Source organism: Cloeon dipterum, chromosome 4, assembly GCF_949628265.1.
Source record: "Cloeon dipterum chromosome 4, ieCloDipt1.1, whole genome shotgun sequence".
NCBI lineage: Eukaryota > Metazoa > Arthropoda > Insecta > Ephemeroptera > Baetidae > Cloeon > Cloeon dipterum.
In genome coordinates this window covers 35,495,305-35,521,741 of record NC_088789.1, presented here as the reverse complement: position 1 = coordinate 35,521,741, position 26,437 = coordinate 35,495,305, and the positions used below count along the sequence as shown (strand labels likewise).

General features: G+C 43.5%; 1 protein-coding gene across 3 annotated transcripts; it reads left to right on the top strand.

Moving 5' to 3' along the window:
• Nucleotides 1–847: 847 nt before the first annotated feature.
• On the top strand, nucleotides 848–23,399 carry LOC135942232 (tolloid-like protein 1). 3 transcript variants are annotated; one of them, XR_010575062.1, is made up of 15 exons: nucleotides 848–1,046; nucleotides 1,318–1,419; nucleotides 11,427–11,531; nucleotides 12,094–12,283; nucleotides 13,258–13,284; nucleotides 14,324–14,535; nucleotides 15,134–15,341; nucleotides 15,399–15,607; nucleotides 16,153–16,381; nucleotides 16,445–16,638; nucleotides 17,212–17,440; nucleotides 17,526–17,746; nucleotides 18,373–18,772; nucleotides 19,206–19,332; nucleotides 19,960–20,228. XR_010575062.1 is itself a non-coding variant. In XM_065488243.1 (15 exons), the coding sequence occupies exons 2-15, from the start codon at nucleotides 1,329–1,331 to the stop codon at nucleotides 22,234–22,236; spliced, it is 2,736 nt and encodes a 911-aa protein (XP_065344315.1). In that variant the 5' UTR covers nucleotides 848–1,046; nucleotides 1,318–1,328; the 3' UTR covers nucleotides 22,237–23,399. The 3 variants fall into 3 exon arrangements, 2 of the variants coding, with proteins under 2 accessions (XP_065344315.1, XP_065344316.1); XM_065488243.1 differs by lacking the exon at nucleotides 19,960–20,228 and adding an exon at nucleotides 21,914–23,399 and having other exon boundaries at nucleotides 18,373–18,743; XM_065488244.1 differs by lacking the exons at nucleotides 13,258–13,284; nucleotides 19,960–20,228 and adding an exon at nucleotides 21,914–23,399 and having other exon boundaries at nucleotides 18,373–18,743.
• The last annotated feature ends 3,038 nt before the right edge of the window (nucleotides 23,400–26,437 follow it).

Here is a 26,437-nt window from a genome sequence, read left to right as displayed (position 1 = left end):
AATTTTAAATCAAGTTTGGTCCTGACAGTTACAAATTCTTCAGGATACGTTCTCAGGACAAAAATCTCTGATCCTGGAAATTTTAAACCCTCTGTGATACTCAGGGGCTGATTTATTCTAAGCCAAAAATGACTCTGTGATCAAAAAATTCAAAATTTTCAGATTTAAAATTTAAAAGCTGGGTCAAATAATAATACTGGGATGATATTCCAGCAACCAAAAAAATATTCAACCCTCCCTGTCAGTCGAAGGGATGATTTATTACTGCTTGAATTAAATTAACAAATTAAATTTTTCGCCTGTTTTAATATTAAATCAGATTTTATTCTTACAAATTTAAAATCTCCAGGATATGTTCTAAAAGCTAATATCTCCAACCCTGGAAATTTTCAACCCTCTGTTATTGTCAAGGGCTGATTTATTCGAGCCCAAAAATGCCACCGCGAGCAAAATTTAAAAATTTTCGGGTTGAAAAATTGAGCGAAAAAATTTAATATCACTCTGGGATTAATAATGCAAACAACCTCGAAAAATGCTACCCTCCCTGTCACTCAGGGGATGATTTATTACCGCTTGAAAATTCCACCTTGGTCCCTGATTGCATTTTCCACCGTATTTTATTTCCTCCTTAAAAAATCAGGAAAATATAAGGGATGATTTTCATCCCTTAACAACGCTGCAGAAGAAATTAACCCTTTTAGCGGTTTTAAAATATAATTTACTCTCTGAGAAGAATTTTCATCCCTTTTTCCTTTAAAAACTTTGAATATTGGGGCGGACGGTGGTCGGGGGTGGCGGGTGCGGGGCGGGGGTGCGTCGGTGGCGGCGCGTGGCGGCCGGGGTGGCGAGCAGCAGAGGTCGAGCGGCCTGCGACACGGCGGCGGCGGGGCAGGCGAAAGAGGCAGCAGCGTCCCGGCGGCGGCCAACTCGCGGCGGCGGCCCCTCGAGGCTCGGCGACGGCAACGGAGGCGGCGGAGGCAGCGGCCATGGGCCGCTCGTGACGGCCCCCGCGCCCCACCCGCCCCCCGACACGGCCCCCTCCCACGGTGAGTGCACCGCGGCCAGCCCCCGGGCCGCCCCCTCGCCCCCCGCGCGGCCAGGGGCGGCTCCCCTGCGGGGGCCGTGCGCCCCCGCGGGCCTCCGGCCCCCGGCAGGCCCCCGGGGAGGAGCCACGCCCTTGCGGCGCCCACTGTTTACGCCCCGTTTCGACCCCCGACCCCCCTCGGCCCCGACTCGTAGGGTCGAAAACCACCCCCTGCCCCCTTGGGGCTGCCCCCGTGGATGCTGAAGGCCCGTGTCGTTTCGGCGTGTTCGCAGAATCGTCGGCCATGGCGTCGTCGGAGGCTGGTGATGTCATCTGGCGCCCGCTGCTCGTGCTACTGCTCTTCTTTTCCCTTCTTCCGCTCTTCTCCGGATCAGGTAACGCACCCCAATTTTTATTCAATCCGAAATTACCACCCCTGACCCACCCCAATGCGTCGCATCTTCGAAGAGATAAAAAATATCAGATATCTGGGTCGTCATCGCTTCTCGTCCTGACCCAGAAACCGACTTTTCCAACCCCGAAGAAACGCTCGCTCCTGATTGCTCCTCATCCCTTAAACACAGGGTGGGTTTAATTTTAAAAATTCCCACATCCAAGACACGTAAAAAAATTATTTGGTAATTTCCCCGCAAAAAAAGACTCCATGATTAAATTTGGCTTTTTAAAAAAATTAAAAGAGGGTGAAGAAATTATTTTTTACCCGTTTAATTTTAAGAATATTAAATAAAATGACCCAAAAACCCCATTTTCGTAGATTTGCTGACATCAGCAGAGTTATTTCCAGGCTGAATTTATTCATTTTCGGCGTAAAAAACGCGGTTGGAACGGAAATTACGATTTTGTCGCGTCGTAAAAAGCGGCAGGCTGCGAAAATCAACAAAAACAGCGTGTTTGAAATATTTAATACTTTGCGGCGGCGAATAAAATATGTAAATATTCGCCGGTCGGGCCGTGGCGAAACTTGTCCAATCGATACCCGGAGCAGGAAAGCCGCAGGTCCCACCCTGGGGGTGGTTTTAAAATTTTCAAACAGCTGATTGCATTTTGATGGCGCTGAGAAATCGATGGCCGGAAATTCTTTCTCCGCGTGGAATACGCATCTCAATTTATCTCTCGTCGAGTTTGCGAACGCGCGCGCGATCTCTGCCCGCGATATATGTAAACTCGCGCTCCGCTAGATAATAGAAAGTGTATATCGATCTGCGGCGCTTGCCCAGAGAGAGAGAGACGAGAGACGCAAACTGTCTAAATCATGCAACAGGCACCAAACCAAACTGCGCCCCGCACTCCTAAATGACAAACTCTGCACCCTTTTACGCAACAAATTCAAATCCGATACGCCAAGGGGTGAAAAATATATTTTCACTTCACAGGTCGTCTGTCAGTTTTTCTAGAAAATTGTAGAGCCTGATTTTTAGGGGTTAAAAATTAAACAAATTTCATTTTTAACCATTTTAAAAATTAATTTAAAAATCAAATATTATTCTGACAACCCCAATATCCTCAGGATATGTTCCCAGGACTAAAATCTCTAACCCTGAAAATTTTCAACCCCCTGTGATACTCAGGGGGTGTTTTATTCAATGCCAAAAATGCCACCATGATTAAAAAAAATTCTTGAAAAAATTTAATGACGCTTCAGGATTAAAATCCAACAACCCTTATAATTTTCAACCCTCCCTATCACTTAGGGGATGATTTATTACCGTTTAAAAAATTAAAAAAATGCCGCCTCGGCGCCAAAACCCATAATTTTTCCTCTTAAAAATCACCTAAAAATAAGGGATGTTATTTTCATCCCTTAAAATATAAAGGGCTGGAATTGTTACATAGAGGTGTCGCCATCGAGTGGCGTGCCGACGCACCAGCGGCCCGGCGGAAGGGAAAAACGGCTGCGAATCGATTCAGCGTGGCGGCTCCAGGGGGTGGGGGGTGGATTGCGCGCAGGGAGACGAACGACGAGTGAGAGAGAGCGAGGCAGAGGCTGGGGGTGGACGGACGGTGCGGTGCTCTTTGTCGGTTGTTACTTTGGGGATGCTGCGCGACGCGTCTCCGGCGGTGCGCGCCCCCGAGACGGAAGGGTGGCCGCCCCCGAGGCGACCCGACAGCCAATTTATCGGCGGGGCCGCCGCTTTGTTTGTCGCACACGCGAGAAATGGCGATAAAATTTCGCAAGCCCCTCGCAAGGGGTGAGCCTAATTGCAAACGGGGGTGGTTTTAATGAGCCTGCTCTCTCTGCCACCCCCGGACACCACTTTCAAACACGCAAGCTGCTCGTTCTCTCCACGAAACTCGCATTTCACATGGAAATTCTAAATATATCTACCCTCGGGGTTGGTTTATAGGGGTGAATTCGCACACTGTGCGAATTTCCATGGGGTTCAAAGGCTTGTTAGTGGTTATGTGTGAATCTAAAGCAGAAATTTGGATTTTAGAGTTAACAACCCTTTGTAGAATTTCTGAAGGGTTAATTTCAAAGGGGGTGGTTTTGCTTTTTAATAAAATTTTAGACATTTAAGAGGGATTTTAGATGCGCTAAATGCTATGCATGCTATTTAATTTTGAAAATTGGCAATATTTCACTCCACAACCCCCTAGGGGTGGTCCTTCAGGGGTTGCGAAATATGTTCGTGCTTTTGAAACTCATTTATTTTAATTTATTTTCGTTCTAAATCATTTTATCGGGAATCTAAATTATAAATTATGATGTTCAATCCTTTTTTAATTTAGGGGTTGATCTGCAGGGGTTCATAAGGGGTGAAATTTAAATGAATATGAATTTTATTTAAATTTTTAATTCCTTAACCTTCAATTTAATGACCCTGAGGAATATAATGGTAATAAATTTCTAAAAAAATAAAAAAAACTACCCCAGAACAAGGGTATTTAAGGGGTTGATCCGCATCCATTGTGAATTTGGTTCAATTTAATGATGCAATTAATCCAGATTTCTGTTTTTCAACCCTTTCCTCCGTTTTAAATATTTAAATTTTCAACTCTAAAAATACAGCAACCCTCCCTGGGGGGTGGTTTTTATAGGGGTTGATTCTTCATATCGGAAAAAATAAAATACAGTGTAAAGCACGTTCCTGATGTTGGTGTTGTAACGATTTTGCCATTTTCCGAGATACATATCGCCGTTTAGGCACGTGGGGGTGTGTGCGCGGCGGGAGGGTCGATGGGGTTGACCGAATTTCGTTGCATATAAATCGGACAGCGCGGCGGCGTATATGCACGAATTTGCAGCGAATATTGGGCGCTGACAATGCACATTCGCGTCGCTCTCGGCATAATTCGCCCGATGCAGAGCTCATTATTTACCGGCCTCTCTCTCTCTCTCTCTCTCGTTTTGTGAGCGCCCAGATAATAATTATCACCGTAGCAGCTCGGCTCTCTCGTTAATAACCACACACACACACGCTCGCTGCTCTCTGGCTGCACAAAAACACGTCGTTACTCTCGATTTCCACACCGCGCGCGCTCTCTTCGGAATTAACACAAAATAATAACTCCCGACCACCCCGCCCTCTCGCTCTGCTCTGCATGCAACTCTTGTATGTATACTCTGTGAAAATCCTCGGCAAGAAAAATATTAAAATGCTGGAAACTTGTCAAGCTTGAATTTCGTCGCTTCTTCAAGAGTTTTTTTCTCGCTTTCTTGCATTTTTAAAATCCTCTGACTCTTCTCCTTTTTAAAACACTTGGGTTATAACTCTATGAAATGTAGCTCAGGGTTAAGGAGTGTCACCTTGGAAAATTTCAACCCTCTAAGCTTACCTGAAGGAATTTTTTAGGGGGTGAAATCTGTGAAAAACATTTATGGTTGCTTTTTAAATTTTTTATTTTCAAAATTTTCAAGCTTCTTGGAGTCAAGCTCAGGGTACAGGTATTTCACCCTGGGAATTATCAACCCTTTAAAGTAAACTGGGGTGGTTTTCTGATAGGATTGGAAAATTACAAAAATCACTTTTTCCAATTTTTAATATTAATTTTCTCTTTTGATTTGCAAATTACAAGGTCCAAATTTTCAGGGACATTACTCAGGGTACAGGTTTATATATCTAGAAATTTTTAAACCCTCTTCTATTATCTGGGGTGATGTTAAAGCGGCGTAAAAAACGACCAAAATGGCAATGGTTAAAATTCAATCGATTTTTTTCCGTTTTTAAGAATCATTTTCATTTTAAATTCCAAAACTTGAAGGTAAAAACTGTATAAAATTAATCTCAGGGTACAGGAGTGTCACCCTGGAAAATTTCAACCCTTTAAGTTTACCTGGAGAGATTTTATGGGGAGGGAAAATCTGTGAAAAAAATGTTTAGTTGCTTTTTAAATTTTATTTTTTTTAATTTTCTTGCTCCTTGGAGTCTATCTCAGGGTGGAGGTGTTTCACCCTGCGAAATATCAACCCTTATAAGTAAACCGGGGTAGTTTTCCTGTACGATGGAAAAATTATGAAAATCAATTTTCTTCAATATTTTATATTAATTTTCTCATTTGATTTGGGAAATACAAGGTCCACATTTTCAGGGACTCGTCTCAGGGTACAGGTTTATATATCTGGAAATTTGTAACCCTCTACAATAACCTGGGGTAATTTTCTTGGGGGTGAAAACTGTGATAAAAGTGATTTTATTTCATTTTTTTAATAAGCCGGTTCAAACTTAAAGGAATTACATTTAAGGTACAAGTTAACCACCCTGAAAATGTACAACGTTCTTCAAACAATTTGTGGTGGTTTTCTATTACTTGAGAAAAATTGGAAAATCATTTTTCTCTGATTTTAGACATTAAAATTCTCCTTTTATTAACAAAACACAAGGTACAAATTTTCAGGAACATATCTCAGGGTAGAATTGTATCACCATTTAAAATATCAACCCTTCTCGACAATCTGGGGCTCATTTAAAGGGGGTGAAATCTAGTAAAATATTCAATTTTTTTATTTTTTTTCGTTGAAGTAAAAATTTAAAAGCCTCCGGAGAGCGAAAGCTGGAGGCAAATTGATCCCAAAAGAGCAATCCTGGCGTCAGGTGGGTTGTGTGTGGCGACCTAGTGGGGCGGTTATTCGATCGGCATTCAGAGGCAAGGTGGATGGATGGATGGGTGGAAGGAAGGTGCGAAAAATGATTTGCGCGCTGGCGTCGGCGGCAGTTTCGATTGCAAATCGCGGGGGTGGTGGAAGGGGTGGGGGGGCGCGCAGGCCCGGAGGCGCGGCGGCGGCGCCTGGGCTGGCAAGTGGTGCTGGGCCGGCCTGCCGCGGGGGGAAGGCAGTCGGGCGTCGGTGGCCGATGCCCGCGGAAGGGCGCGAGTACCCGCGGCCGCAGCCAGCGGGTCCCATGTCGGCCATGGTGGCCATCGCCATCGGCTGCATCCTCGTCCTGCTCAGCGTCTTCATCGTGCTCATCATCTTCCTCGGCTCCTCCTCGGTATGACCAAAATATCGCACCCCTAAAACCCACCCCCGTATTAACAGGTGTTTCGATTTGCCGCCGCCGCGACGCGCCTCGCTGCCCCAACAAATTGTCTCCTGATCGTCTTTAATTTTAATTGCAACCCCTTATTAAGGCCAAAGTGATTTTTGCAACCCCTCTATCGATTCCGCAGCCCCGGAAGACGCGTGTTTATTTTCCGTGTCGCTCGAACGAACGCGTCAGTGACGCCGCCGCCCCGGCCGCCTGACGCAAAACTTTGAAACACACGCCGCATCAGTTGAACAAAAAATATTCCACATGTATTGTGCGTGTGCCATCAATTCAATGCCCGAATAGGCTTTTCCATTTCCACCCCGGCCTCTCGAGGATCGCGCGCTTGTCCTCGTTTTCATTCAGAACAACGCGTTTTATTTACCTGGTTTAGAATTTCTGCGCTTTGAAAGCAATTCAAATTGATTGGATTTTATTGTCAGGAAAATTCCCTAAATTTGCCAATTGTTCGGGACAATATTTATTTAGTATGAGAGAATAAAAATAATGATTTTCGTCAAGTGAAAATTTTATTTTTTTCATTCAAGATTGATTATTAAGAATTTAGAAAGCCCAGAACTAAATTAAAAAATTTTTGGAACGTGTAAAAGACGAGTTGTTTCATTACAAATTCATTCTAAATACAAAATTTCAGCAAAAACCATTTTTTAATAAATTTTGAGACAAAATCGTAGGATTGAAAATATAATTATCCACCAGAATTTTCACTTCAGAAAAGGCTACAAGTTATTTTAATTATTTATTATTATTTTTACTTCTCTACAGGATTCGAGAATTTTAAATTAATACACTTTATTTATTTTAAAAGCGTATATTCTGAAATTTAAAATTAATTAATAATTTAAAACGGACTTTAAATAAAATTTAAATGAGAAAGAACGAAATTCCCAATTCTCGTCAGTTTATTTAAATTTTTTACCAAATCAAAATTAAATTTAATAAAAATAGAACTAAAAGTGGCTTTAAACATTGATGTTCCGACCAAATACAGTGAAATCAAGTCCAGAATTCAGTTTCTTGAAGCGAAAAACATATAAAACGACACTAAGAATGCTCACAGTTTTCACCAAAAGGATTAAACTGTAAAATTCCATCCCTAGGGGGGCAGGGGTTCGATCTCAACCCCTTAGTAAACCCTAGTTATGTAAATAATTACCATTTTCAATCGGATTTCCGCTCGAAATCTGCAATAAAAATTTCCTTTTTAAAACATTATCGATTTTTTCAACTTTAATTTCAATTTCATCCCGAAAGAATTAAACTAATATTAAATTTACTGTTTTTACGTGCTTAGACCACATTTTTAATTTTAGAAATTTAATTTAACATTCCTGAAAAATTTGATTTTTTAATTTAAAGGGTAATTGCCATAATCCCAAACTCTCATCCCACAAAAACAGTAAAGAAAATTGATAATTACGTCCTCGTCAGTTCTTTTTTAAAAAGCGCAGGATGCGCGCGGCAAAGTTTCTCTCTGATCTGACGCTTGGAGCGAAGAGAAAGAAATTCGGCGGCGTTTGGTAATTAAGGGAGGCTTGGGGGTGGTGCGCGGGAACAAAGGCTGGAGGGGCTCTCGAGTCGCGGCCGGCGCGTGACGAAACAATAAAAATCCGCGCCGATTCGATGTGGCAAAAAAAGCATGGCGTCGGCTGGCTAATTTGCTATTCGGGATTAAAACGAAAAACGCGCGCGGGTGCTTCCGTTTTCGGCCCGGCGGCGGCGGCGGACGCAGGTACAAAGTTCAAAAGGGCCTTTCAACTATCTGTGTCCTGCGTCGTGTCGTAAAATCGATGCCGGCCGAAATGGACACGAGCGGCAATTACGCCGCCGGCCGATTCCGCGCGCTTTACGACACTTTAAGTCCCGGCTCTTTTACGACGCACTCACTCATCTGATATTTCAGCGAATCATCCCGCCATCAAAAGCCTTCAGTTGACACACAGATGAAAATGGAGGCTGTAAAAACACTTTCGATCTCAATTTCACGATAAAAAGAGCGGAAATTTATGTTTTGAAACTTTAGGGCACCCTGGTACCTTCAAAAGGGTCGAATTGTAAGGCATGAAATACATATTTTCACTGTCTGTTATTCTGGAAAATTGCAGGGCCTGAATTTTAGGGGTTGAAAATTGAACAAATTTCATTTTTAGCCATTTTTAAAATTGAATATAAAATCAGGATTTATTCTGACAAACCCAATAACTTCAGGATATGTTGCCAGGACTAAAATCTCTAACCCTGAAAATTTTCAACCCCCTGTAATACTCAGGGGGTGATTTATTCAAGGCCAAAAATGCCACCATGATTAAAAAATTCAACATTTTCAGGTAAAAAATAAATTAGGGATTAAAATTTAAAATGCTACAACCCTTAAAATATTCAACCCTCCCTGTCACTTAAGGGATGATGTATTACCGCTTGAAAAAATTAAAACAGCTCCTTGGCCTCGAATCGCTTTTTTCCATCCTTTGAAAATATGGAATGTTGTTTCATCCCTTAAATTCCTCAAAATTGGAACCATTACAGATTCCGTCAGGCGTCCGTAAAATGGAATTTGAATAATATCTATCCATAAAGCCCTTCTAAATTAAAAAATCGAATTTAGAAAAAAAAATCCCGAGAGATTTCCAAATTTTTGTTCCTGTGAAATAAATGACGAGTCGTCTGTGTGTGTGTGTCGGTCCATCTGTCCGCTCTCGAGTGTTGGGTGGGGGGGTGGGGGGTGGGTGTCGAATGGAAGAATTTCTGAGTCGGTTTGTTGGTAATAATTCAGTTGGCCGGCGTGCCGAGTGCTCGGTTTCGTTTTTAACCAGGCGCATAAAAGCGGTGGCGGCGGCGCGGCGTCGGCAATATTTATGGCCATCTGGCATCACCAAAGCGCGCGCGACTTCTTGCTCTCGCGCCCGCTCTCGCGCTCGCTCGGGTTTCATCTCTGTTTGTTCAACACCGCTATTAATATTGCGCCCGCGCGCGCTTTATGTGTCAGTGTCAGTGTGTGCCGACTTACTGCAGCCGCACGCACTCGCCTAAGCCAGCTGTCGCCACCCCTAATCAGCCCCTAATTGATGGACTCAAATTGATTTCGGGGACGCGCCCCTCACGGTCCCGGGGGATCAAACTCCACCCTGAAAATTAATAAGTCCTTTGGGCGGTGTTTTTTTATAATTTGGATTGATTTAGAATTTTTGGGATGAGTTTCAACCCCCTTGAGACCATTAGCGGTTGATTTATTAAGGGATGAAAAATTGTTTTTCTTCAAAATTTTATATTTTCATTTTTAATTAAGAATTTCTTGCCGTAATTTGTAGAAAATAAGGACCTTTGAACTTTACCTTTGACCTTTAATTTCGTGCTCCTGCAACGCAAATATTACACATGCCCACGAGGGAACGTAATATTACGAGTTTTGAACGTTTAAAATAATTTAATTCTAATTTCGCGTGAAATGAGCGAATGAATTCGTGTTTACCAAAATAAAACGAGCTAATAAAAACGCTTCAACTGGCTTTTAACGCTGGATATTTAGCAGTAAAGTGGCGTAGCAAATTCCGCAAATCGTTTTAACCTTTACAAAGCGGCGATAATGAATTGGCGGCGCGTCAGTTGCGAAATGGTCGGGCTTAATCACGGCGCCGGCCGCACTTGACACGCGCCCCTCGTCCGTGTGTGTATTATTGACGAGAGCCATTTGCGAGCCACTCTCCGCCGACGAGAATTATCGGCATTATCCGGCGTGTCCGACGGCGCAAAGTTTGCTTGGCCGGCCAACTCGGTCTGGAAACAACTTTGGCCGGGCTCGTGTCTCGTCAAATAATCATGCCGAACGCGATACTTCCTTTTCTTTTATTGAAAAATCGATCCGGGGGTGCGTTAAATGCGATCGGCTCGCGTCTTAAGACTGTGGGCGCGGGGGTGAGTGAGTGGCTCGAGAGGAATCGATGGTCAGGGCGGCCCTGCCAAGTGCACCGCAATGTGGAGCAAGGGCCATTCAAATCGAGTGCAAAAAGCGCGCATCGACCGCACAAGCTTAATCGCCGCGCACGCAAAACACAAAACCCACCCCCCAGACGCCCACCCCCGGTCGGTCGGTGCTCGAGCCGCTCCCCAGACCACCTCAAAATTCAATCCGACACCTTCTTCCCCGGGAAAATATTTTTTTTTAATTTTCATCCCCTAAAATATCACCCCCTTTTAGGGGATGATTGAAAGAAACCCTTGCATTCATGTCACAAATTAATAAAAATTTATTAGTACAAATTTTTCCATTTGCAGCCCTTATAAATGATAAGGGTAGTTCCAACCCCTGACAATGAGGGAAAACAAAACGTGCAATTAGCGAGATTGCGTCGCGAGGAGGCAAAGTGAACAAGCGTATCCGAGAGTAGCAATTAGGATGAAGCGTCTCTTTCGATTGTCCGCGCGCTCGACTGCTCTCCCTTAACGCTCCAGCAGTTTTCATCCCTTTTTCCACCCCCAAGAGAGTCAATTTTTTGTTTCGGGAAACGCAGAAACAAAAATATGTCATGTCTGCCGAGCACCACGAACGACGCACGCCATTTTCCTGTTATCAAGCCGGAAATCACAAGAAACAACCCCCTAGAGGCTTAGGGGTGGGTCAATCGAAAGGGGATGATACCAGAAAAGTCAATGCATTGCTTTGAGAACAATTTAAAATTAATTTCAAGGGTTAATAAATTGTTTTAAAAATCATCCCTTAATTTCAATTCCATAGGGGATGAAAATTTTCACCCCTGAAAAAATCCAGTGCTTTTTAAACGTTTCAATTCTATAAACATCAATTATTTCTTGCTCAAAATTTTTGAAATTGGCGTGCGTCGGGATGGGGGTGCTTTTTTTCGAATTTGAAACCGTGCTGACGAAACGAAACTATGCAGTATCCGCGGCAAAGGAGTCGGACGGCGTAAGCGGCGACGCAACGTCTGCGGCCGACGGCCCTCGGCCAGCGGCCAGCTCCACTTCCTTTCCTACTAAAGCTCCAAGTATGTTTTCTCTCCATCTCGTCTGACGAGCAACACGCACAAGTCGATTTCCACCCCCACCCCTCACTTAATTCTTTCCAACTACAGTTCAAACTTTCAAATTGCCCCACGCGTTGCAAAAACTTTGTTTTTAGCGTTTTTATAGAGGCGATAATGGCCTGGGTCCTTTAAGGAGACACTTGTGGCCGCCATTTTGTGAAGATAGTTCCAATATGGTGGGATTTTTATGATCCAACGTTGTTCCTATTCAAAATCCAAAATGGCTGACATTTTGGTTCTCCACCATTTTGAATTTCCCGCCATTCTCCACCGCCATTTTGGAATGTAAAAACGAACCAACGCTCCTAGCAATCCCAGCACCCCTACGCACTCCAAGATGGCGGTGTGAATCCCCTTTTTCTGTACAAAAAAATCGGCTTTTGCGTGTTTTGTGTGTGTGGGTGTTAGAGCGCGCATGCGTGTGTCCCCCGGGCCCTTTTCCTTGCGTGTGTTAGCCGCTTTCGCTGTCGGACGTGCGCGTGGCGGCCATGTTTGTTGCTAACGCATGCTGGTGTGTTTGTAGAGTGCGATCGGAGCTTCGTGAGTCGGCCGAACGCGGCGCAGAACGGCACGTTCGAGGCGCCGCTGCTGTCGGCGCCGCTCAAGCCCAACCAGACGCAGTCGCGCCAGTGCATCTACACGTTCATCGCCGGACCGAGACAGCGCGTCGAACTCATCTTCACCGCCTTCGCCCTCAGGGGCACCCCGCCAGAGTGAGTTTTCCGCCATGACACACCCACAAACGGCCATTTTTCTTAACGGTTTTTTCGTTTATTGGAGTTTTTGTAGGGATTTACCTATTTTTTGAGTTGGTTTCTTGGGAAAAGTGTTAAAGGGATTACTTCCCATAAAATTTCAACCCCTGAAGGAGATGTCTTAAAGGGTTGATTTTTTTCAGGTATGAAAATAATGAAATTTTGACATTTAAAGGCGAGACTGCCAGTTCAATTTAATTTCCACTAAATAGAAATTGTAATAAACACACCCCTAAAAACCATCCCCTAAAATTATCAACCCTTAGGGCTGAATTTCATTACTGGAAATCTAATATTTTCTTTTTTAACTAAAAATAAATTCTTGGAAATGAGTGAAAGGGATTTCAACCCTTAAAATTTCTACTAAGGGTTGTAGTTAAGGGTTGAATATTTTATTTAAATAAATTTGGAAATAATGGCATTTTAAAGGCTCGATAAATACAATTTTCATGCGTAATTTTGTAGATTCAGCATAAAACCATCCCTTTAAACTACCCTAATTTTTTTAAAACCTTAAATCTTCTGGTTTTTTCTCCATATCTTGACGGAAATAAATATTTTAATAAAATACCAAGACTTTTTTACTCCCTGCCTTATTAAATTCTCCCCTAGATTGGGATGGAATGTTTTATTTATTTTATTTGCTGAGAAAAATGGGGGTGTGGGTGATTGTGGTGTGCGTCTGCGATTGTGTCTCGTGTACATATATAAAAAGATGTTGTCCAAGTGGAAGTGAAGGGCCCGACCACAGTTGTTTCTCTTTCTGTCTGCATTCCAAATTGTTAATTGTGATATATTTATCTGTCGCCGCTGAGACTCGATGTGTGTGTCCGCCGCACTTTTCCTTCTCTCTCTTTCTCTTTCTCTCCTTCTATTTCTTTGTACAAAAACTGGATATTTTTCTCGTGTGCATTGATTTCGTGTCATTTCAGTGGATCTTCGATCGGACATTTGCCAGCGTAAGTAGATTATTTAGGCTCTCTGACATGCGACCAAATTCGAATGCGATGAATGTGTTTTCTCTCTCTCCATCTTTTTGCCACTCTGTCTCTCTCTTTCTTTACTTTCCATCTTCTCTCTGCTGATCGGATTTCGCAGCTCCGCCCCCCAGAGCATGAAACGCGACATTCAGAACGGAATTCCGCGATACGTGACCATTTTTGTTGATTTTCTCTCGTATTTAAAATTCGGCGGGGCGCTCACTTTTCTCGCTTTTCCGACCAGCAACTTGCCACACTCCCTCTCGCTTTGGTTATAATTTGCTGATCGATTTTATTACCATTTTTCATCTAAAATTCATAAATCTGGCATTTTCATCAATTAAACTAGAAAAAATCACCCCCTAAAACGGAATTTTTGACGGTGCGCGACGAGTGTGGCAGGCGTGATTTGGGTGCGACCATTTTTCATTCCGAATGATCCTTTGGTCGGCGGCGTCGCATCCCTCACTATTTGCGTTCGATTCCCAGCTGCAGATTTAAGCCTTCCACAGTGTCGGACGCGTTCATCCCCCAATAATCATCCCCTTCTCTGCCTTTCCAGCGCTGCAGTCCTTTCGACTCTTGCCTGCTTTGCTTTCGATTCTATTTCAAAAAAATTTAAATATAATTTCCTTTAAGAATGTCCGCCATTTTGAAACTAGGCGCCATTTAAAAATGAAAAAGCAAAGCTGGCAACGAAAAGTAATCATCAGCATCTTGTCCTGTCCGGCAGAAACCGGCTCCTGCTCTCTCAAGGACGACTTATCGAAAAAGAACCGGAAAAAAGACGCCATTTCCCGTTCTTTGCCCTGAGTCGCCCTGAAAAACTTCTCCTCCATCGATCGATCGCTCGCTCACATTCTCTCACAAACATAATATAATTAATTATTAATTAAATTTGGTTTCGGCCCTGTTTTGATTTTGTCTCTCTGGTTTTGTTTTTGTTGAGCAAAGTGCATGCGCGGATGAGGGGAGGTGGATGAAGGTTGGCCCTGAGAGCCGGCGGCGTGTGTTGCAGGTGCATCCACGAGTACCTGGACCTGTACGTCGAGATCAAGGACAGCAACGTGTCCGACCTGATCAACACGCCCTTCGGCGGACGCTACTGCGGGCCCATCGCTCCGCGCAGGCGCATATCCCTCTACCGCACCCTCGCCCTCGGCTTCTTCACCGACAAGAACACCACCTACCCTGAGCTCTTTGCCGGCACCTACGCTTTTATAAATGATTGTGAGTCTTGATAAACATTTTTTTGAACTAGTATCCTTTAATGTCGGCCATTTTTGTTGGAGTTTTCCAAGATGGCGGACTGCGGAACTTGACTTTTTGCTATTTGTGGAGGTTTAGAGTCTTCCTAACCGATTTATAGGTTGATTTATGAGGTCCAGAGGAAAAAATTGTAGCCGGAAAGGGTTAAAACTACCCCTAATTGGAGTTTAAAGGGATAATTATTCGTTATAAATTATTTGGGAACTGAATACAATCTCAAATTACTGATAAAAATTAGAAGGGCTTTAAATTTCACTCTCTGAAATAGATAGGGGTGGTTTTTGAAGGGGGTGAAATGGATATTTAACCATTTTCTGTAATACTCTCTGATTTCAAATTAGATCTTGGTAGTGCGCAGCATGAAAATAAATTAATCTAAGCTTTGAGAGAGAAAACAACCCCTAATTGTAACTAGGGGTTGATTTTTTAAGGGATGAAATATGAAATTTCACCGTTTTTGCGAAATACTATTGGCTTAACGCATTTTTAAACCTCCCTTGACGTGAAAGAAGAATCATCCCCTGTGTAAACTATCTAAATAAGGGTCGGAACTTTTTAGCGGACTACGAGGTTGGCACCCCGGAGCCGAACACGCCATGCACGTTCACGGTGCACACGGAGGTGACGCGAACGGGCAACATCCTGTCGCCCACCTACCCTGGCGTCTACCCCAAGGACCTGACCTGCTCGTACCAGTTCATCGGAAAGCCGGGGCAGCGAATCCGCCTCGAGTTCCGCGACTTTGACTTGTTCTTCGGCGGCCCGCAGTGAGTGCAAACTAATTTTTTAAATATAAATGGAAATATTTTTGAATTTTGTTGCAGCTGTCCGTTCGACTACGTGAAGGTGTACGACGGACTGACGAACGAGAGCGCCACGATCGGCACGTTTTGCGGGCAGCAGCGGAATCTGGTGCTCTACTCGAGCGAGTCGTCGTTATTTGTGTCGTTCGTCACGCTGCAGCGCACGGCCAACACGCAGAACAGGGGCTTCAAGGGCATCTTCGAGTTCAGCGAGAGCTTCGTCAAACTAGGTGCGAAAATACATCTCATAATAATAATAATAATAATCGGGAGCGGCTGCTGCTCGCGCCTGCCAGCCCGATCAATAATTCAAATTGGTACCGGAAAAATCTTTCTCTCTCTCTCTCCGTCTCTCGCTCACGTACGCGCGCGGCAGAAAAGGAAAAGGCAAACGTGTCAGAAGTGAGTGACGCGCTTATCAGATATCACAATAAAAGCGATGGGCTTTCTCCTCTTGGCCGCTCTCTGTTTTGACAACCTTTTTTCATTTCGCAGATAAATCGGCCCCGGGGAGCCGTTTCCTACGAGTTGCGCTTTCTCCTTAATCTCTCCCAGGAAATGGAATGCTCTCGATATTTTCTAATGGCCCTAAAAGCAGTTTCCCGCCAAAATTTATCACTCGTGCCGCGGAAATTTGGCCGATCGCCCGAGTCTGCTGATCGAAGGGAAGGAGGTCTTCCACCTGGAGCCAACTTCACTCCGATCAGCTGACTCGTGCGCGCGATGCGGAGGGATATATTATAAAAGTGGGCGTGGCCGAACTTTTCATTTGCAGATTTTATAAGCAAAAACGAGGGCGAGCACATCCGCGGGTCGGAATGCGACCAGAAGATCCTGAGCAAGAAGGAGTCGGAGGGCGCGGTGTACAGCCCTAACTACCCCTTCCCCTACATCCCGAAGATCGTGTGCCGATACTTCATCTACGGCATGCAGGACATGCAGCACCTGGAACGCGTCCGCCTCAGCTTCGACAAGTTCGAGATCCCCCGCCCGCCCAACAAAGAGTGCGTTTGCAAAGCAGGGGAGGGGAGGGGAGATCAGGTTCTCATTTCTATTCCAATTTGAAGGTGCACAGACGGCTACCTGAAAATCTACCTGAAGGGCCAGGAGACGATGGACGCGTACGACAAGTACGACTACGAGTTCTGCGGCGACATGCTGCCTCCGCAGGTCGTGTCCGACGGCCCCCGCCTCGTCATGGTCTTCAGCAGCGGCGAAGTTCAGGGGCGTGGCTTCAAGGCAAAGTACAAGTTTGAAACCGGTGAGTTTAAATTGCTAAAACTCCCGTAATTTTGAACGAAACGGTTTGAAATTCACAGAACGTAATGATAAGATCGAGGGTTATAATTTTAGGGACAAATTATTCAGTAAAACTTCCAAGGGATGATTTATTAGGGGTTGTTAGAAATATCACGTTTTTCGTTGACTTTAAAATCTAGATGTCTCTCTTAATTATTATGCTATCAGTTAGAAATTTCATGGGCTTCATAACGAAATATAGTTTTTACCAGTCTGACAAATTTTTTCACCCTCAGACACCCCTGAGTTGAGTTATTATAAGGGTTGAAAAGTGGAGTTGACCAAAATAACTCATTTTCAACAGCCCATCATCAAAATCTAGATATAAGTTGATCCTCCCTCTGTTCTAAAGGGTGGAAAACATCACCGCGAAAACCACTCTTGCATAAAACCGCTGCGTAGAATTATTCATATGCAAATGCGGCCGGACGAGGGGATTATTTGCATTTCGCAACTGACCCCATTTCTGTTTACTTAACCTGCTTTTATCTAATTCAAAGAAAAAAATTGACTCGAAGATTGTGTGTTGTTGCAGAGTACCGGATCCCAGGAACGCCGACGCCGGGCGGCTCGTGCTCGTTCACGTACCGCAGCACAAGTCGCAAGCGGGGCGAGTTCAACTCGCCTCGTTATCCCTCCAACTACCCGTCGGGCACAAACTGCACCTATATTTTTATCGCCACCCCCAACGAGCAGGTCAACATCGTGTTCGACCATTTCAAAGTGCGAGCCGACGCGGCCAACACCACTTACGGCTCCTACGGGTGAGTCACCCCTTTATCCCTTCTATAACATAAAGGGGTTGTATTTTTTTCTTTATACTTTGACTTACGATTTTCGGATGCTCAGCAGCCATTACTGCCAGGAAGACTGGCTCGAGATCTACAACATGTACAAGGACGGCACCGAGAAGCTGGTCGGCCGCTACTGCGGCGTCACGGCGCCGGGGCCCGTCGAGTCCAACCGCGGCGCCACCGGCCTCAAGGTCCTGCTCCACTCGGACGACGACGGCGTCTTCAGCGGCTTCAAGGCCAGATACATGTTCGAGGTCGCCAAGTCCATTTTCGGAGGTAAAAATAAAACAAAATGGCGTCGCTTCTGTTGGAATAAATTTTTAAAGTTAATAAAAATGACGCGAACAGCAAGATAATTAATGGATATTACCGATCGGAAGCTGAAGATTTGGACTTGAACCAAAAATAAATAATTTATAGGTGGAGAATTCGGCGGCGAATTCATTTCATGGTCTGTAGCGCGAGAAGGCGAGGAGACGCCAGTCACGTGACGCAGGCGAGCACGCTGATTGGTTGCTGGCCGCGCCCGCTTTTTCAGTCACAACAACAAAAAAATTCTTAAGACGCATTGAAATTGCGCATAGCGCAACAAACACCATTAATTTCTCATTGAAGAATTCATTGTTGCTCTTATTTTGCAACAAAGTATGAAATTTGAGTTAGTTTATTGTTGAAATATATGCGAATTTCAAAATGGTAGCAAGAATTTTTGTTGTTTCCGTTGTGACTGAAAAAGTGGGCGTGACCAGAAACCAATCAGCGCGCTCACCCGCGTCACGTGACCGAACCTCCTCGTCTTTTCGCGCGCGAGAGAGCATTAATTATGAAATAAATTCGCCGATTTCACACTGGTTATTTTTATTTTGACGCAAGAATTTTTAACTAAATGCGCATTTTTGCAGACTGCGGGAGCAACGTGAGCAGCCAGGAGTTCGGCGTGATCACGAGTCCGAACTGGCCCAACAACTACGAGGGCCCTGAGCGCGGGCTGGCGAGCCGCACGTGCAACTGGTACCTGAGCGTGCGGCCGCGCTTCCGCATCGTGCTGCACTTCGAGAGCTTCGCGGTGGAGGGCGACCCGCAGAACCGCGGCTGCCCGGCGGCCGTGGTGCGCATCTGGAACGGCGGCGAGGGCCCGCCGCTCGAGCTGTGCGGCGAAAAGCTGCCGCAGGACCGCACCCAGTTCACCTCGGAGAACCACGTCATGCGCGTCACCTTCATCTCGGCCGACAAGTCGGTCGGCGCCGTCGGCTTCCGCGCCGTCTGGACAGAGGTGCTTCTTCCCGATCACTAAAGCAAACAGTAAATTGCACTCCTGCAAAATTCCGTTTGGCGCCAAAAGTTTCAATTTTTAAAAATGGATGATTTTCGGGTTTTTAGCATATTTTTTTAATAATTAGTTTAAAGTAAGGCGACAGTAGAAACATCTGCGCATGAGAAGTGAAGCTCACGCAGTCACGTGACTCAATCTCATTAGCCAAGAGAGTTTTTTGCTAACTCCTTTCCATACTCCCTCCTGCGCAGTTAAATGCGTGCCTGCTCTCGGCCAATGAGAAGGCCGGATCGAGTCACGTGACTGCTGAGCTTTACTATAGAGACGTGGATCTGCGCAGGGCGCATGCGCCTCATCAACTCTTCTTTTAAGAACTCTACTGCGATTGGCTGAACCGATTTTTTAATTTTCTTTAAAAGTATTTATCAGTTTAAGTGATTAAATTTTCGTTTTTCGGTCCAGGTGAGCGGTTCTCCGGCAGGGTGCGACCAGTTCCAGTGTGTGAAGAGCGGCTTTTGCGTGTCGGAGCGGCTGCGGTGCAACGGCGTGGACAACTGCGGCTCCGAGGACCGCTCGGACGAGACAAACTGTGAGTCCCGATCGTAGCCTCCATAATTATACCTTTCTCTCTTTTCTCTCTTTCTCTTCTCTCTCTTTCTCTCGGTGGTCACTTTCCTTATTTCTATACTCTCTCCCCTTTTCTCATCATTAAGTCTATCTGCATAAATAAAAAAAAAATAATAATTCAGAGCTGCCACTGCGACCATTGCTAAAAAAAATCGTTTTATTTCCATTCGGACCAGGGTGACGGTCCATCATCTCTTTCTCTCTCTCTCACTCTTTTTCTTCCTTCTTTCTCTCGATTTTGGCATGCAGACTGACATTCTCGATGTCGTGTGCATTGAGTTCTCTATCTTGACGAGACCCGAGTGCATTATTTCGGAACCACCGCAATTTTCTCACAGAATTTCTAAAGCGAGTCCCGTTGCCTGAGAATAAAACTGTCGATGCCAGGGTCTCTTTCCCTTATGATCGAAATTTAAAAAAAATGGACCTTTCGGACAGTGAGAGGGAAGGAGAGCCTGCTCGGTGCACTCCCCGGCGCAAAGAATTTCCTCTCTCTCTCTCTTTAATCCATTATATTATTGCTCTATATTCTGTCTATCTCGCTTGCGTGTGTTTCATCTGATGACGTGTGTGTTGATTGGTGCCGCAGGTGGTGCATTTGCCTCCCCAGTTTCGTGCAACACAGACAGCCTTGTCCTCTTATGTGGTCTTTGCTTTCTTCTCATGTTCTCGTGATGTTCCCTCCTCTAGAACTCACTCTCTCGAAAGAAACACGAAACAAAAAACGAAGCCGACCTCTCTTTTCTCACACTGCAAAAGCCAAAACTCACTCACTCACTCTGAAAATGTGTCGCGAGACAAGCTCAATTCAAACAAACGCGCCTGCAATGCTATTTTTCCAAATCTAAACACGATGAGGTAAACACCAGCGATTTTTCTACCTTCTATATACCAAGTTGATTCTCGCTTCTTCTTCTCTTCTTCTACTTCTCTCTCTCTCTCACTTTTTTCCACCCCGCCGAGCAGAGCGACGCGCGAATTTCGCCCGAGACGCCATGGTTTTCGTGAAATAGGCCACGTGTCGGGCGGAAATTTCGATTCAACTCTGTCTGCGGGGTGAATCCAGATGATTTTTGTTCCTTTTCTAACTGTAAATCTGTACATTTTGTCCTGACTGATCTGAATCGGTGCTAGATTAAATTATAAATTGTTCTCTCCGGGCGCAGCATTCAGATCAGTCTATTTAAAAACTATGATTTGGAGCAGAGCCGTTAATTGTCTTTTTGGTGCACTCTGAAATGCATTCGAAAGATGCCGCTTTTGCGACGTGTTTGCGTGTGTTCGCTTCATAGTGTTGAAACGAAAATATAATTAATTATTACAGTAATTAATTAATTAAACCAGTCGCTAGGACTTTGATTATTTCGTTGTGCAGTCGGGTGAAAAACCGCAAGTCTGTCGCTTCCGAGAATGAACTCGGCTCTTCTTTGCTAAACTGCATCCAAGTTTTCAATCCGCACGTGCACCTTTGTCTCTTTCTCTTCTCTCTTCGACATTTTCTCCTCATTTGCTCTGCATGCCGCATGTCCTCGTTCGTTGCCTGCCATTATTCGATGTTTTTTTTTAATCAAGATTAAAACTCGTTCGCTCGCAACTCCGCACGCCGCCAAGTCAATAATTTTGGTCAGGGTCACCCTGAAACCTTTAAAATGAAAGTTTTCTTGAGATTATTAATGAAAGACCTACCTTTTGATAGTTAAGAGTTTTAACTACCCTGAGAACCCTCCCTTAAAATGGTTTGCATTATTAAAATGCGTTTTAACAACAGAATTCTGGCTGTGGACGAATATTAATCACAAAAACATAATATTTTTAATTTTTGAGGGGTAAAATTAATTTACCCTGAGAAAGGTCACCTTAAAAGGTCCACCTTGGAAACCGTTCTAGTTAAATTTGAAACTTGTTTTTCCACAAAAACCGTTGTAAACTTTAATAAAGGATTAGTCATCTTCTAAATTGACAAATCGACCTTTGAAATACCCTGAAAACCTCCCTTTAAAAAGGGTTTAAGTCATCAAAAAGCACTGTAACAACAAAATACTGGTTGTGGACAAAATATTAATCTTATAAACATATTCTTTTTTTAATTTTTAAGGGGTAGAAGTCATTTACCCTGAGAGAGGTTACCAATTGCACCTTCAACTAAATTCTTTACTCATGGCCATTTCTACAAAAACCATAGTTAACTTTGAAAGGGTTTAAAACTGATGCATAATCTTAAAAATGACGAAACAACCTTTGAACTACCCTGAGAACCCTCCCCTTTTAATACGTTTTCACTATTGAAAAGCGTTCAAACCAAATAATTCTGGCTGGTGTATAAAATAATATTCTCTTAAAAGTTAGTATTTATATCTACCCTGAGAAACACCCCTCCCCTATACCTGAGATGACCTGAGTCAATATTATCCACCATACTTCTTTATCAAATCCTAAGAAATGATTATAAAAACCCCTAAAAGGTCTTGGCGGTGGGGAGCGGCTGCGGAGGGGAAGGGCGGGCTTACCCTGAGAGAGCTAATCGTGTTTGGACTGTTCCGCAGGTGAGACGGAGGCGCCGCTGGAGCCACTAGCGATGCTAGGTGCGTGCGTGGGCGGCGCCGGCGTGTTGGCGCTGGCGCTGTGCGTGTGGTGCCACCGGAAGCGGCGACGGCGGCGCCGGCAGAGTCGGCGGCGGCGTCTGCAGCGCGGCTCGCCGGGCGTCGGCTACCGCGGCAGCCTGGCCGGCAGCTTGGCCGGCAGCAACATGGCGCCGGCCAGCCTCCCGCCCAGCCTAGCCGGCAGCCTTCCCGCCAGCCTAGCCGGCAGCCGTCGCAGCGTGCAGCACGTGTGCGACCACTACGCCAGCAGCGTCGACAGTGTCTAGTGCTGCCCCTCCCCTCTCTCGCTCGCCCGCTCTCGGGACTGTGCGGCGTTACGCCCCCTCCACTCACGCACCGACGAACGCCATCTTTGCGCCGCGGCGATGGCTCTTTCAACCGCAGTTTTTTCTTGCTACCGATTGGACACGCCCCCTTTTTGAAATAATCCACCCATCGCCCGCGCAAAAAATCTTCCAGGAGGGCCGGATGTTGACTAAAACTGTGAAGCGTCGAATTTCGAAGAATCGAGGTTTGTGATAGCGTGTAGCGAGTTTGGCCCCTTTTCGATCGATTGTTGGGTACGTGTGCCAAAAAGTAATTCTCGTCATTGTTAACAATCATTTTTAATACGCAAGTAAAAGAGAAATACACCGTAACACGTAAAATATAAAAGAAAATAAAGAAAAAGTGTTTGTTATCTCGCGATTATTCTATGCATTATATTATACCAGGTGTTTAACAAGCTGTGTTAATTATATGCTCTATAATGAACCTTAAATAAGAGAACAGAATAAAACACAATTACACACACACACGAGATAATCTAAAAGGATTTAAATTAATAAAGAAAAAAAATTAGACTCTCAGCGCAGTTCTTGTCGCAGATTAGATAGCGGAGAGTGCGTATAAAAGTAAAATATCCACGTGCAGCGTATATTTATTCGTAAACTCTATGTTTGTAGCCGTTTCCTTTCACACACGACGCGGCGGCGGCCAGAAATAATTAAATAAATGAATAAAATTTGCTCAGCGATCTTGAATGTGTCTGTCCCCGACACGCTACTCATCCCGTTCAATGGCAATCATCGCGGCGACATTTCGTTTTCTCTAATTAATCTCCCGCGTTTAAAAAGCCTAAAAAAGAAAGAAAAAGCAATTCGGTGTCTCTCTCAGCACACACAAACACACACACACACATTTTAATAAGCGCCTTTGCGTGCCAAAGCTTTGTTCGTACGAAAGAAGAGAAAGATTGGAAAAACACCCCCGACACACGAGATTCACGTGAGCATTTTGTAATTTATATTGAACTACCGATGTTAAATGACTATACACACACACACGCGCGACATCAAATTACGAAACGACGAGGTAGCGAAACAATGTTGGCAATTTATATAGAAATGTAACAGTTGAAAATAAAATGGAAAGAAAATATTGACACAAATGCGCGAGTTTTATTTATTTCTGCCTTCCTCTTTATCTAGACTGAACATTTTTTAATGAGAAAAATTATAAGCAAAAATCCAATGGTGAAGTAAAAGAATAAACAAATAAAACAGCTGTTTTTATTAATTATAGGGACAATGTCTTGGAACACGATTTCCTAAAAGAGCGAGAAGAAGGAGCACAGAACGCTGGCAGCCTCACAATTAATTATTATACGCTTCGATCTAGCATTTCTAACGAGATAAACCACAAAAAATATGTTACCTGTAGCACACTTTGATAAATAAACTCTCGCATCTGGCTTTGATTTGTTTACATTGGATAGGAGGTTACGCCCCCTTTTTACATTCATGCTACACTTTCGGGCTCTTTTGTATTTCTAATTTGAATTAGCAGATAATAAAATACGAAATCCATCGGTTATTGTGAACTTTTCAATTCAAATATCCCTGAAAATCACTTCCTCTGTTAGGGTAGCCAGCAAAATGCACACTCGCTTCAGCTAAATGCACCTGAAACAATTTCCTGTCATAGATTTGGACAACGAATGCCTAAAAACACGTAAATACAACCGGAAACTGCTGAATTCTACGGACGCTTACATCGATTTTAATTTTTATTGTTGTAAAAATTTAAATTTTAGAAATAAAACAGTTGGCCACCCGGCTTGGCAACGCCCCCAATAAGGTGTTTGTTTACCTCTCCTCTCACCATCCCATCGATGAACAATTCGATGAAGAATTTTTTAATCTCCTCTTTCTGCCTCAAATATTTGAACAATAAAACATTGAAGACTACAAGTTAATCGAGGAAATTAATTGAATAATGAGATAATAATCATTTTATTTTACATGTTGCACGGTTTTATGGCATTTAAACGGCTTTGAAGCTAAAAATATCAATTTATTTTTATTCAGGGGCCGTCTAATTACAATTTTTATAATATTGGACTTGGAAAAAGTCATTTTAGAAACTTTGAAAATGTTCTCCAAACGTTTTCTGATCTAGAGCTTTTAATTGATCTTTAATTTTAACTCAGAAATTTCTTCAAATAATTGAAATTGCTGTCTAGCCATTTTACGTTCGTGAAAATGAGCAATTTTTATTGCGGAAAATATTTAAGATATTTTATTGCCAACCCTTGAGACGGAAAAACAACTTGCAGGTAAAATTAACTTAAGAAATTGCAGCCAAGACGGTGACACGTGACATGTGGTTTAAATTTTCCCGCCCTGGCTCAGGAAAAAATGATATCCAACGTGAATATCAGCTAGGGTTGCCACATGTACAATTTAACTCGAAGGTATTTCAAAATATTCACAGTTTGAAGCACGGAAAGCGTGTAAATCTGCTCAATTTAAATTGATTTTCAAGTTTTGACACTAAAATATCCCTTTTCTGTCTTAAAACACTCGGAAAATTCAGATTTTAATGTCGAAGCAGCTGGTAACCCTAGCTCCATGCTCGCAGCGCCACCAACCCTGAACTAGAGTTGTTTTTCTCCTCTCACAGCTGGAAGGTCGCGTGCGTGTTTGCAGTTGTGTCTTCAAATATCTGAATTTCTGTTGAATTTAAGGTGAGTTTGCAGTTAAATTCGTTGAAATTACATTATTCAAGGCCCGGCGATTACTTTAAACGTGTAGCCCGGCTCCCATGGCGTCAAATTTCGAGCGAGTGAATAAAAAGCTATTCGACTATCAACACAACTTGCTCGATTCGCAACCCTGAGAGCACAAATTTCTATTATTATCGGGGCCTATGGGCTTAATCTATCTTTTTCCTCCGATTCCATAATATTTCAAAAGGAAAACACAATTTGGAAAAGGCTTCACTGCAAATAAATGTTTAATTATGTTAAAAACGTAGTTACACACATAATGTTGACGCTACAAAATATGGATTTGCTATTTGCACGTATATTTGGTGTAAATTAGAAGGATTGGTGTTTAATGAAGCCAAAGTATCCGCCCTACAAATAAATAATAAAATTGGTATAAAATTGAACGGTTTTAATAGCTTATTCTATCTATTATGTGGAATTTATAAAATAAATTATAAAATTATAGTTTTTTCTGACGTTACTTACCAAATAAAACCTCAAGCTTTGATTCCAGATTAAATCATTTGTGTGTTGGGTCGAGACGGTTTTTTAGGAAGGTCAATGGGGTCGATTCAGTAGTTTATAGTTTTTTATTGAAATCTAACTTCATTGTTTTACTGGATTTTTATAAAGAGGAAATTAGAGATCAATAAAACTTATTTTAAACTAGTTTTAGAAATGGCAAAATATTAATGAATACAAAGTTAACAAAAGCCGGCCAAAGGAATTTGTTGTTAGATGTTTGAAATGCAATTAAAATAACAAAGTTCAACTCAAAATTCATGCTTTCTGTCTTTAGGCTAAAAATCGCGATGATTTCTCTAACAAATTTTCATTTTACTTTCAGATGAGTGACTGCTCGACCGATGCAGAAACAGACACGGAAGACTACAGTTGGGTATGCCTTTATTTTATTTTTTTGCTCTTTTTATCCCTGTCCTCGGAGCGGGAAGGGCGCGCAGTGCACTAGCACGAATGCTGAAACCCGGGTCCCAATAACACCGCGAACGGATAACATGGGCGCAGCAGGCCGCACAGGGACCCAGCCCACTCAAGGGCCACTTGCCTCCGCACCGAGGACTGCATTGAAACGCTAGACATTTGTCCCGTGAAGCCAAATCACGCATGCTGGAAAGGTGCAAACCAGCCCGTTGAGCAATTTGAGCATTTCGAGTCACTAAACTAACAAATTTTTTGCCATTTCTGACATTGGGTAGCCAGTATTAGATCTCCGAACTGCTCAAATACCTCACATTGCTTTGACACTCCTGAGAGTGCCTTAACAATGCGAGCCAACGGGCTGGTTGAGTTTTATTTTAAATTGTAATATCGATGAATTGAGGACACAATTAGTCAGCTAATTAATGTTGTTAATTTAAGTACATTTTGAGATAGGAGATATGGGGGAAACTTTTCAGCACCATCTTAAGGGGGGG